The 12802-nt window shown below is 41.6% G+C and overlaps 1 protein-coding gene across 1 annotated transcript in view; it reads right to left on the bottom strand.

Moving 5' to 3' along the window:
- Window positions 1–12802, bottom strand: part of CCDC93 (coiled-coil domain containing 93) — a 130290-nt gene that overhangs the window by 106330 nt on the left and 11158 nt on the right. The window contains 4 exon segments of the mRNA XM_060262457.1: window positions 4873–4929; window positions 7586–7684; window positions 10434–10545; window positions 12388–12482. Of these exon segments, the coding sequence (XP_060118440.1) occupies window positions 4873–4929; window positions 7586–7684; window positions 10434–10545; window positions 12388–12482 (363 nt within the window).

Here is a 12802-nt window from a genome sequence, read left to right as displayed (position 1 = left end):
AAAGAACTTTCAGAGTGAAGACATGAGGCACACCGATGCTTCAGATCTCTCAGCCCTGAGTTCTAGCAGAGACACTACCACCCAAGGAGCAGACTGATTGAGACTCCCATATAGCTCCCACCAAGGACCTGGTAACCTTGTGGAAGCAACAAGTCTATTCTCTCGCTTGCATCTACGCTCCTTCCTGATTCCTGGTCCTGACCTGCTTGATTTCCTTGGCACCCAGACCTTTTGGCTTTTGGACATTGACTTCTGATTCCGGTTTGTGATTCTGCATTGATGACTTGGCTCCTGCTTGACTTCCTGGACTTTGACCTTGGACTGGCTTTGGATTCCTGCCTGCCTGCACCCAGAGAACGTGACAGCATCACACTTACTGCTCATATTAAGTTTACAGTCCTCTAGTACCCCAAGATCTCTTTCGCACACTTCCCAAAGGTGCATCCCCCATCCAGTATTTGTGCTTCACATTTTTGTGGCCCAGATGTAAGACTTTGTACTTATCTTTGCAGAACTGCATCTTGCTCGCAACTGCCCACTTCTCCAGATTATTCAGATCTTGCTGAATTTTAACGCTATCCTCCTGGGTGTTTGGTACTCCTCCCAATTTGTTATCCATCAGCAAATTTTATGAGCAGCCTTTCCACCCCTTCATCCAGATCACTGATAAAAATGTTGAAAAGAATTGGGCCCAAAACAGAGTCCTGCAGCACCCCACTGGACACCTCTCTCCAATGTGACAAAACTCCATTGACAACCACTCTGGGTGCAGTCCTCTAACCATATTCCTATCCACCAAACCACCCTATAGTCCAGTCCACAGTCTTCCAGTTTGCCCATCAGCATGTCATGGGGAACCTTATCAAAAGCTTTACTGAAATCCAAGTACACCACATTAACAGAGTTCCCACTTCAAGACTCACTTTGGTTGAAGCCTTTCTCTCGACCCTTCCTGATGTCTACCACCCACGTCACATTTTTCTTCATTTCATTATCAACCATGGTTGTGTCCAAATAACAGCACCATTCATCTGAAAGTTCTGAAGACAGTGAATGTCACTTGTCTTGTGGGTATTTCATGAATATGCCCAAATCCGATTTAGATCATAAACTTGGTTGATCAATACCTTGGTTTTTCTCTTCCAATTAAATAATACAATGTCCTGATCAACCTTTCTAAAATTTTGAAAACTCCGTTAACATCCTTTGAAAAACTGTTACTCTTTTGTTGCGCGCGCTAAAGGTCTCATATCTGCCGTTTATGACATTGTGATTAATCTAGATAGTAATACTCAACCTACATCTCAAAAACAATGGAACCGTGACTGTAACTAACGTTACTGATCTTTCTGAAGATCAGTGGTCGACCATATACTCTTCCTCTCTGTTTAATTCTCCAGTGACTGTGACTAGACTACAATCCTTTAAAATCCTTCACAGGTCACCCCACAAAGACAAGCTACTTTCTCAAAAGGTAAATCCCCACTTTGTTGGAAGAAATGTGGGCAGATAGGATCATATGCCCACTGTTGGTGGGAATGTCCAGTGCTACAATGCTTTTGGAAAGATGTTGTGGAACAAATTAAAGCTATTACCACCTATACTATACCTTTTTCACCTGAGCTGCTCTTGTTAAACTCCTGGACAGGTTCGGTTATACCAAAAGTCAGACAAGAACTAATTATTAGCCTGTTGACAGCTGCAAAGTCCTCAATTGCATCTTACTGGAAATCGTCTCAAGCTCCTACTAGAACGAATTGGCTAAAACATGTGTTGGACCATTTTCTTATGGAGAAGATCAACGTTCTGAAATTCTTCCAAAAGTTACTAACTTTACTGCAAAATGGTTTCCCTTCATTAATTTCATCTCAACGCAAGATAGCTCTTTACATAACCCACTACACTTAAAAATGCTCTACTCATGATACATGACTCTCACTACACCAAACTTCATACTTTTCTAATGTGTAACTGCAATTTAGCCATGACACAAGTCAACTGTTATAATTTATTTGAATTTATTTTTTCTTTCTTCCTTTTAGTTTACCAACTTATAGTATACATTGCTTTATACGTTTTCATCTAATTATTCAAACTCCTACCCTTTTCTTATTTCATTGACCACTGTCTTTATGAGCATAATTCATGCATCCAATTCAAATAATTATTTTAACATTATTTTAGTTGTTATTGTCCCATCTGGCTCGGTAAGTACTAGAATCTATTAGATTGACTACTCAACTAAATGTTTAATAGCCTATCTATTTGTAAGAAACTTGAGCAACTGTTATTCATACTAGCTACTCTGTGTAATAATCTGAATCTTTTAACATGCTTTTTCATTGATGTATGTACCCAAACTTCAATAAACTGGGTTTTTTTGTTTTTTAAAATAAAGGAGTTCCCACAATCTAGTAAACTCGTTACTTGAAATCAGGCTGGTCTGGCAAGACCCATTGGGAGACAAATCCATGCTGACTTCCTTGAATCACAATCCTTCAGATGCTCACAGATCAACCCCTTTAAAATCTGCTCAAATATCTTTCCAGCAACAGAAGTCAGACTAACTGGCCTGTAGTTTCCCAGTTCATCCTTCTTCCCTTTTTTAAAGATTGGGATAACATTTGCTCTCTTCCAATCTTGTGGGACATCCCCAGTTCTCCAGGATGTCTCCACAATTTCTCTACCCATGTCAAGGAGCCTCTCAGGTGTTCTGTTAAGTCTTCCACCAACTCTAGATGGGCTCATATTCTTCTTCAGGGAGAAAACTGAGGCATAAAGCCAGACTGCTTTTTCCCTGTCCTCTGTCAAGAGTTTCTCCTTTTACTCCCAAGAACGGACCAATTGCCTCCTTTACTTTGCCTCTCACATATCTGAAGAAATTTTTCTTGTTGTAGTGAGCTACTGAGCTTTGGCCTCTCTGATGAGTGATCTGCAGTACCTAGTAACTCTCATATAATCTTCTTTAGAGAACAGTCCTTCTCTCCATTTTTTGAACATTTCCTTTTTCTCCCCTAGCTTATTCTGGAGCTTTCTGTTCATCCACATCGGTTTCTTGGATCCCTTACCATGTTTCCGTTTTACTGGAATAGTGAGGGCTTGAGCTTGCAAAAGCTCATGTTTGAGAAGAGCCCATGCTTCACTCGCTCCTTTCCCTTCCAGCATCTTCTCCCACGGTATGACCCTCATCAAACCTTGGAGTTCATCAGAGTTAGTCCTTGTCTGACATTCTAATCACTAAAGTACAATGACTCTTGGCAATCAGTGATGTTGCAAGTTTGAGACTCCTGTATTTCTAATATATAATATTTGAGACATCCGCCTCAAAATTTATTTATTTATTTTTATTTATTTATTCTATAACTTATATCCCGCCCTTCCCACAAAATGGCTCAGGGCGGCTCACAACAAACGATAAAACAATAAAACAAAGTGCAGAGTTATTACATTTAAAAATCAAAGCATTTAAAAGCCTAAAAACATTAAAATCTTAACATTAAAACTATACAGTATAATTCACAGAGTCTAATAAGCTACATTTATCCAGTCAGGCGTAGGCTAACCGGAAGAGGGTTGTCTTACAGGCCCTGCGGAACTGGGTAAGATCCCGCAGGGCCCTCACCTCTTCCGGTAGCTGATTCCACCATGTAGGGGCCATTGTAGAAAAGGCCCTGTCTCTGGTTGTCTTGAGATGGACTTCCTTAGGCCCGGAGATGGTGAGAAGGTTTTGAGTCCCAGACCTCAGTACTCTCTGGGGAACATGTGGGGAGATACGGTCCCTCAGGTAGGCAGGTCCCAGGCCATATAGGGCTTTAAAGGTAATGACCAGCACCTTGTACCGGACTCGGTATGTTATTGGGAGCCAGTGCAAAGCCCGAAGACCCGGCCGAATGTGCCCCCACCTTGGGAGGCCCAATAACAGCCGGGCCGCGGCATTCTGTACCAGATGCAATTTCCGGGTCCGGCACAGGGGCAGCCCCATGTAGAGGGCATTACAGTAATCCAACCTCGAGGTGACCGTAGCGTGGATCACTGTTGCTAGGTCGTCGCGGTCCAGGAAGGGGGCCAACTGCCTTGCCCGTCTAAGATGAGAAAACGCGGACTTGGCAGTGGTCGCTATCTGAGCCTCCATCTTTAGGGACGGCTCTAGTAGCACCCCCAGGCTCTTGACCCTGTCCGCCGCCGTCAGCGGCGCACCGTCAAAAGCTGGCAGGGGGATTTCCCCCCCGGTCCTCGACGGCCCAAGCAAAGGACCTCTGTCTTCACAGGATTCAGTCTCAGTCCACTCAGTCTGAGCCACTCAGCCATGGCCTGTAGTGCCCGATCTAGATTTTCTGGGGCGCAGACCGGTCGGCCGTCCATAAGTAGATAGAGCTGGGTGTCATCAGCATACTGGTGACACCCCAGCCCATACCTTTGGGCAATCTGGGCAAGAGGTCGCATATAGATGTTAAATAACATCGGGGAAAGAACCGCTCCCTGGGGCACTCCACAATTAAGTGTGCGCCTCCGGGATAGTTCCCCCCCAATCGTGACCCTTTGTCCCCGACCTTCAAGGAAGGAGGAAAGCCACTGCAAGGCCAGCCCCTGAATCCCCGCGTCGGCGAGGCGGCAAGTCAGTAACCGATGGTCGACCGTATCGAACGCCGCCGATAGGTCCAACAACATCAGCACTGCCGAGCCACCCCGATCCAGATGCCGTTGAAGGTCATCTATAAGATACACCACACAATAACAGACACCCCACCTTATTCTAACCAAGGTGAAGCGACACTCTGTGTAAGATTTCTGCATTTCTATTACAAAGGTGATTCAGTTTTCTAACGTTCTATAGAATTCCTCGCAAACTTCCAATTAGAATGTGACACTTACAGATATCTCACCAACTGCTTTGATAGTCTTCTCTTTTCTTTGCATAAAGTCATCATCCTGAAAAGCAATTCATTGAGATGAAATTTTAAAAACTCAAAAAGATTCAACAGATGCTGCTAATAAAGTTGGGTCTGCTGCTTGAAGGGCACTTGGTGTAATTAGTCAACTGAACAAAGCCACCAAGTATTACACTGTCTTTCAGTTTGCAAAAATATATAAGCATTGTGTACAACACATAATAGACATTACCATAATGACAGAGGCCGGCGGTGCCAGGGCTTTTTAAAGAAAACCCCAAGGGGCCAAAAAACCCCGTCTCCAAATGAAAAGATATAAGTCCAAACTTGGAAATTAAATTGAAGAAAGAATTGAAATGTCATCAAAATCTAGAGAGACGTCTTTTCAAGAAAGGAGCACCCACTTTGTGAATTTCAGTTGGACTATTTCCAAGTCTGGACTTCTATTTTTTCATTTGGAGATGCGGGTTTTTTGGTCCCTCGAGATTTTCTGTTACTTTAAAAGGCCCTGGCACCGCCGGCCTCTATCATTATTGTATTGTTTATTATGTGTTGTACACAATCCTTATGATATATTTTTGCAAACTGAAGATGGTGTAATACTTGGTGGCTTTGATCAGTTGAATAAAGTTGAGTCAGCTGTCAAATGGTCATCAACTATTATTCAAATGGACAAAGGCTGTTATCCTATAGCCACATTCAATCTTTGTTTACAAGACAGAATGTACATAATAAATATCAGAAGTAATTTGATCCAGCAGTAAAAAAGAATTTGACTATTGCATCATACTGTCATCTGAAGTCTGAACTATCATTTGAAGCAGGAAGGAATCTGTGGTAGAGCATCTGCTTTGCCTACTGAAGGTTCCCAGTTCAATCCCTGTGATTTCCAGTTGAAAGAATGAGGTAGCAGGTAACATAGAAGACCTCTTCCTGAGACCCTGAAGAGCTACTCTAAGTCTGAATAGACAATACTGACCCTGATGGAGTAAGGCTCTGACTTAATATAAAGTGGCTTCATGTGAATTATTACTAGGGATGAAGTGATCCATCTGTCCTGCTTAGAATTCTATCCCTCTTCCCATCCCAAGATTTACCACAAAGATGTTCTGTCAAAATTCACCCCAGGAGAAGGAAGGAAAAAGCCACCTTCTTCTTTCTGTGTCTAACACCAGAAAGATGGCCCCACCCCACTCCTAAGAACATTTGTGTGATCATGAGTCTTCTGGAAAGGGCATGCTCTACCCCAGACTTCCATAAAATTTCACTTTAGGGACCCAGAATCTGTAAGGTGGGCCTGCAATAAGGTCTAGTCTAGTAAAATATCATCCAGTAGATGTCAGCAAACAAAACCTTCATTATCACAACTAGGCAAAGAATACTAAGGTGGCTCTTGCTGAAGATCATGGACATGGTGTGGACACAGGTGAAAAATAAGAAGCAATATAAGAGTCATGCTCCCTATCCTCACTTAAAGAGGACAAGAGAGCAAGGCTCCCTATCCTCGCTCTGCTCTGGTGACAGCTTTCTGTGAAGTAGATGTGTACAACTGTCTATCCAAGAAAAAATAATTTCAAAACATGTTTAGTTTAGTCACAAGGGCGTTCATTTCTGCATTCCAGCAACCTCAAGCCAGGTTTCATAGAATAGAATAATAGAACTGGAAGGTGCAATACACCCATCTAGTCCAACGCCCTGCTTAATGCAAGATCATCCTAAAGCATCCCTACAAATGTTTGTCCAATTGCTGCTTGAAGACTGCCAGGTCACTTTCATCCGAGCACTTAGCTTAAATGTGAAGTCCGCTTTTACAGTCTGAATGATTGGGTGTATGCACATGACATTCTTGCAAACAAGGCATTACAGAGAGATAGTTAAATCACCTTTTAATTACAATTATATACAGGCTTCCCTGCCAGGTATACAGCTACCAGAAAACAGTGCAAAATATTTTTAAGAATGAGAGATGGTTGATGTTTCCATAAATTTCACATGAGTTTATGTGATGCCACTGCACATGCATAAAAGAAGCTGAAGTCGTGATAATAATATCTCTTGTGAAAAGAAGTCTTATAGGCAAGAAAATGTCTTGCATCTAAGTCAGTATACTAAATAAGAGTATATACTAAATAAGTGCCTTAAAGCACCTTCAGTAATACTGCCTCAAATCATCCCATGAATCACCTAGATGCATGGTAAACTCATCCTCCCTTCTGATATGCAGAACTGGACATTTAATACTTATGGAGTTGCACTGAGTTACTCCATAAGAGCCCCGTGGTGCAGAGTGGTAAAGATGCCGAACGACCCGAGTTTGATCCCAGCAGAAGCTGGGTTCAGGTAGCCGGCTCGAGGTTGACTCAGCCTTCCATCCTTCCGAGGTCAGTAAAAGGAGTACCCAGCTTGCTGGGGGGAAAGTCAATGGCAAGCCACCCCGTAAAAAGTCTGCCGTGAAAACATTGTGAAACGACTGGTGCTTGCACAGGGGACTACCAGTTTTTTAAATTGAGTTACTCCACTATAATTTTCTGCTTTGATACCACCCCATAAAATGTTATCCATATGCTCATATCTGAAAACCTATGAGCCAAATCAGCTGATGCAAACCTGCATCAATCCAATTCCATTTAAGGAAGGTTAAGATGATTAGTCTTCTCTGGAGCTTTGAATTACAGAAGATGCAGTTTGATGTTTACCTCCGGAAGACTGTGTGTCTTTTCAAACTGCGATATGGAAAATGAGCGAATGTAATCTCCCATTTCTTCCCGTGTCTCTATTGCACGTTTCACCAGCCACTGGGAACCACCGGGGCGGGGGGAGAGGGAGAGAGAAATATTGACATTAAAATAGCTATTTGGCTTTCAACACAAGCATACACAGGAAATAGATATGTCAACGAAAAATGCAATTTCAAACAAGGCACATAAGCAATCTGTATAAAAATGCACTATAAAGGAAAAGCAATCCCATTCTGAGCTATGGCTATCACTGGGTATGTGAATTCCATCACATCAAGGACACTGAGGTGTAAGGACCAAAGATTTCTCTTTTTTTAACATATTCTAATTAATATTCATTTTTTACAATATACATTATTGGGTTACATTTTGAATCAAAATAGTGGTTACAGATCACTTCAGAAGAATTTGTACTTTTTATACTACAAAGGTTGTTTAATGAAATTACCGAAGATGCATTGCATTAACAATATCAGGAACTTCTCCTTGAGAGCCCAAATGATCTAAAATAGGAAGCCATATGGGGGTAAAGCTGGAGTATATATCATCTGAGCTATTTATGTTTTATATTATCTGATATTTTGGCCATATTCCATATGGAATACATATCCCAAAGTTTTTTATGCCATAGTTCTATGGAGGGGTTTTGTTCAGATTTCCATTATAGTTCAATTGTTGCTTTAGCTGCATATAATAATAATGCTATTGTTTTGTTGATTATGGTTGGGATTGAATTTCCTGTTCTTAAGTTTAGTAATAAGGATTCTGCATTAGTTTTGGAGACCAAAGATTTCTGACCAGCCATAAAGCTCAATGGATGACATCTGACCAGACACACTCAATTTTAACCTGCTTCACAGAGCTGCTGTGGGGAATAAAATCCTGAGCTCCTTGAAAGAAGGGCTAAATACCATTATAAATCTGATTGAGGTGTCACCTTTGTTTTATTAGATATATTCTTTCCCCTACACACACACTCAGAATGGCACTTCCTGAATTTTTCTCTTTAGTTTCTCATGTTAGTTCCTCCAGTTCCCCAACTTGCTTTCCCTCAGCAACTCTGCTTGGTAGAAAGCTTACATGAAATCAGCTTCTGCCTCCCTGTTCCCTCGCCTGTTAGTAAAGCAATTCATCCTTGAAATCTTATTACCTGAAGTGTAAGAGCATGCTGCAGTTTTATCCTGCTGCATGAACTCCAAGGAACTAAAACCTTTCTTCAGCCCCTGCAGGGGGCCTGTGAGGCACAACATGAAGAGTCATATCCGTAAGGTTGCTCAGGGCCTACCAAGCCTTGTCACAGTCAATTACCACCTTCCCTGCTGACTGTAATAGAGCCTTTGCTTCGAATTCCTGAGAGCACCTCTAATTTGACTGGATTCTCTATCCCAGGGGTGGCCAAACTTGCTTAACATAAGAGCCACATAGGATCAATGTCAGTTGTTTGAGAACCACAAGACATGAATATTAGATATGGGAGGGAGAGAAGGAAGGAAGGAAGCAAGGAAGGTAGATAGATAGATGGTGGGAGGAAGAGGTGGAAAGAAAGCAACTTAAACTTTAAATGCATTCTCAAGCAGCTGGCTGGCTTAGCTTGAAGAAGTGGTTTAAAGAGACCAATGCCTTCTCTGGTGGGGCTTCAAGAGCCACACAATATGTGTGAAAGAGCCACAGTTTGGCCAACCCTGCTCTACCATTCCCTCCAGTCCCTTGACCTGTGCCAGACTGTCTGTCTGTCTCATGTTCAGTCGTGGCTTCATGGCAGGTGTTTGCCTCTAAGAATCACGTCCCTTTGGGAATCAGTCACAAAGCTATTCAAGTCATTAGTGTCTGTCCTCCCCTCTATGCAGAGAACACAGAGTTTTCCTGCATTCCACTATGCTCCTGCAGCTTCTCCCGACCACTCAAAAGATCTTTCCTAGAGCTGAAAAATCCTCATGGAAGAACAGCCATGAATGAGGAGTACAATCACATCTCCTTCCTCTTTCACGATCACATCACCACTGTGGAAAAGGGTCAGTTTCATCCCATTGTCCTTTTTCACTGTAGCCTACTGACCTTTGCAGCTGTTCCTCCACAACCCCAGATATGATCTTTTTGCTGGTCAGAAGGGGCACAAACATAAGAAAACATTCATGCATGCATGGCTGGATACACATCTCTGCTAGTATTTTATTCTTTTCGTATTTATGCTGCACCAGCAAGATCTCTTAGGTGCTACTTATTCAAAATTAATGTTCTTTAAGAATAAACTAAGTTGGCTGCATCTAAAGGCCAAACAAGATGATAGTGTTCCTCTGAGTTTACAAAGTTTTACTTTTCAAAACACCATGAGGGCCTGATCCTGCACTGGACTGTAGCATGGAGGGGGGATGGGAGGAACGCCTACCTTCCTCCCACCTTTTTAAAGATCAAAAAAATCTGGGGAGCAGACAGGCAGGCATCTCCCTCACCCCTGCTGCAGCTGGTGAAGCAAAAAGATAACACAGCACTTCTCTTCTGGGCTCCTGTGGCAAACTCAGGGATGCAGTACTGACTGGTTTGGCCCCAAGGTTTCATCTGTAAATGAATCCTGGAACTATCATGAGCGGCTCTTTTCTTTCCCATGATTTAACTGGCATATGTAATAATTCCCTAAATAGCTTTCCTGAGAAAAATGTCTTCCTTCCCTGAAAGTATTTTGCCTTAGAATAAAACAGGAGCATCTGCTTTCAGAACCTCCCACCCCAAAGCAAGCACATGAAAAGAAATTATGAATTTGAAAAACAGGATGCGTATTCTGCAGCAACACTCATTTGAAAGTTTATACCTGAACAACAGGAAAGATGTGAATGAAATCCAGTCCCTGTATTTGATGAGGCTCCAAGCGATGAGGACACTTCATTTTGGGCAAGGCAGAGACAATTTTCTCAGTTAAGGCACTGGAAAAGTAGAAGTGTGAAACAGCAAAAAAGGGAAGAGGTTCTCCAATATTTAGCAGCCTGAAAGTGCCCTCTACTGGCTTACATCAAATACTAAAATTAGAAAAAGCAGAGGGGGAAAGGAGCTCTTCATAAGCCATCCTGACTCTCCCAGGTAGTGTTATAAACAAAGCGATGGAACCTACTCCCTAGTTAGTAAGCTTGGGATTGGTCTACCTTTCTCCCCTAAACCATGCAGATTTCAGTGGGGATCTTAGGCTTCTGAACTTCCTTCCCTTCAAAGGCTTAGTGCCAAGTCTATATTCCTTTAGACACTAAGAGAAGGAAGGGGAGAGAGAGAGAAAGAGAGAGAGAGGGAGAGAGAGAAAGGAAGGAAGGAAGAGAGAGAGAGAGAAAGAGAGAGAGAGAGAAAGGAAGGAAGGAAAGGAGAGAGAGAAAGAGAGAGAGAAAGGAAGGAAGGAAGGAAGAGAGAGAGAGAAAGGAAGGAAAGGAGAGAGAGAAAGAGAGAGAGAGAGAGAAAGGAAGAAAGGAAGAGAGAGAAAGAGAGAGAGAGAGAAAGGAAGGAAAGGAGAGAAAGAGAGAGAGAGAGAAAGGAAGAAAGGAAGAGAGAGAAAGAGAGAGAGAGAAAGGAAGGAAGGAAGAGAGAGAGAAAGGAAGGAAAGGAGAGAGAGAGAGAGAAAAAGGAAGGAAGGAAGAGAGAGAGAGAAAAAGAGAGAGAGAGAAAGGAAGAAAAGGAGAGAGAGAGAGAGAAAGAGAGAGAGAAAGAGAGAAAGGAAGGAAAAGAGAGAGAGGGAGAGAACGAGAGAGAGGGAGAGAACGAGAGAGAGAACAAGAGAGAGAGAGAGAGAGAGAACGAGAGAGAGAAAAAGAGAGAAAGAGAGAGAGAGAGAAAGAGAGAGAAATAGAGAAAGAGAGAGAGAAAGAGAGAAGGAAAGAAAGAAAGAAAGAAAGAAAGAAAGAAAGAAAGAAAGAAAGAAAGAAAGAAAAAGAAAGAAAGAAAGGAAGGAAGAAAGGAAGAAAGAAAGGAAGAAAGGAAGAAAGAAAGAAAGGTAGGTGACTCTCAAGCCTTTTAGACCACTTTTTGTTATCCAGCTAAGCTTTTTTTTTAAGTTCTGTGATATTGTTGGATGCTCTTCTAATGTTTTAGTGTATTTAGTATATTAGTATATAATCTGTAGTATATTTAGTATATTAGTATATAATATTTAATATTAGGTATATTTAAGATCTTATTCCATTTTTATTTGATGTGTTGTATTGTGTTAATTGTAGCCAATTGTCCCTGCTTTTGTCTTTTACCTGTTTGCTTTTTTGTTTCTTATGTGCCTTACTGTTCATCTTATTGCTTTGCTGTTTCAGTACTTTAAGAAGCCTCGGTTAGTAAAAGGCAAACGAACAAGAAGACTATAATGGAAAGAGCTGGTAATTGCTGGGGTATTTCTTAGCATATGCAAGAACCTGGTATGTGTGCATGTTATAGCAAAGTCTTCACCTTATTTCAAAGGTTAAGTTTAAGTTTAAGGTGAAAATAGCTTTGTAGAGTGTCTATATTGGGAGAGTGAATAAGAGGCATTCAGAAGACAGACAGTGAATCTTAAACAGTTACATCCTAAGTCCATTGAAGACAATAGCCTTAGAAGGGTGTAACTCAGCATAGCATGATGTTGCAAGAACACTTTGAGGCAGAAAATGAAACTTAATAGCTCTTGAAAGAGAATTCTTAAAGCATGAGGTTTCTAGAACTCAAGGTGTACAAGCTTCACTTACAAACATGAGCTGTGCTGAACATGCCATGCAGTTTGTGGGAGGGGGAACTTGACTGGTTATCAGTTGCCAACTTACATTTTTTGACCAATAGTTGAGTTTTCCTGGAACAATAAGTCAACATCAATGTCAAAGTTGCATGTTGTGATACACCACGTCATGCCACCTACCACCTGAAACAACGTCCAAGGGTATGTAATCACTGCCAGATGCTTCAAGAAATAATTTACAAATAACACAGAAGTCTTTTAAAGCAGACTGGATTTTCATTTTCACAGTCTATTTCTTCCTGGAATACGACCATTATAATATCATGGGGGGCATACAGAACAAATTATACCTCCAGCTACTTTTATACTTGAATTGGTACATTAAAAAGGGAAAGCGATTTTTGTCACTAAAAAACAAAAACCCCTCTTTCTAGTCACCCTTCTGCATCCCAAAGCAACTCCCTTCTCTGTGAGTACTTGTTAGTCTAATCTTCCCTCATTTT

Source organism: Heteronotia binoei, chromosome 21 (genome assembly GCF_032191835.1).
Source record: "Heteronotia binoei isolate CCM8104 ecotype False Entrance Well chromosome 21, APGP_CSIRO_Hbin_v1, whole genome shotgun sequence".
Taxonomy (NCBI): Eukaryota; Metazoa; Chordata; class Lepidosauria; order Squamata; family Gekkonidae; genus Heteronotia; species Heteronotia binoei.
The sequence above is the reverse complement of the archived record's forward strand: the minus strand, read 5'-3'. Positions and strand labels throughout refer to the sequence as shown.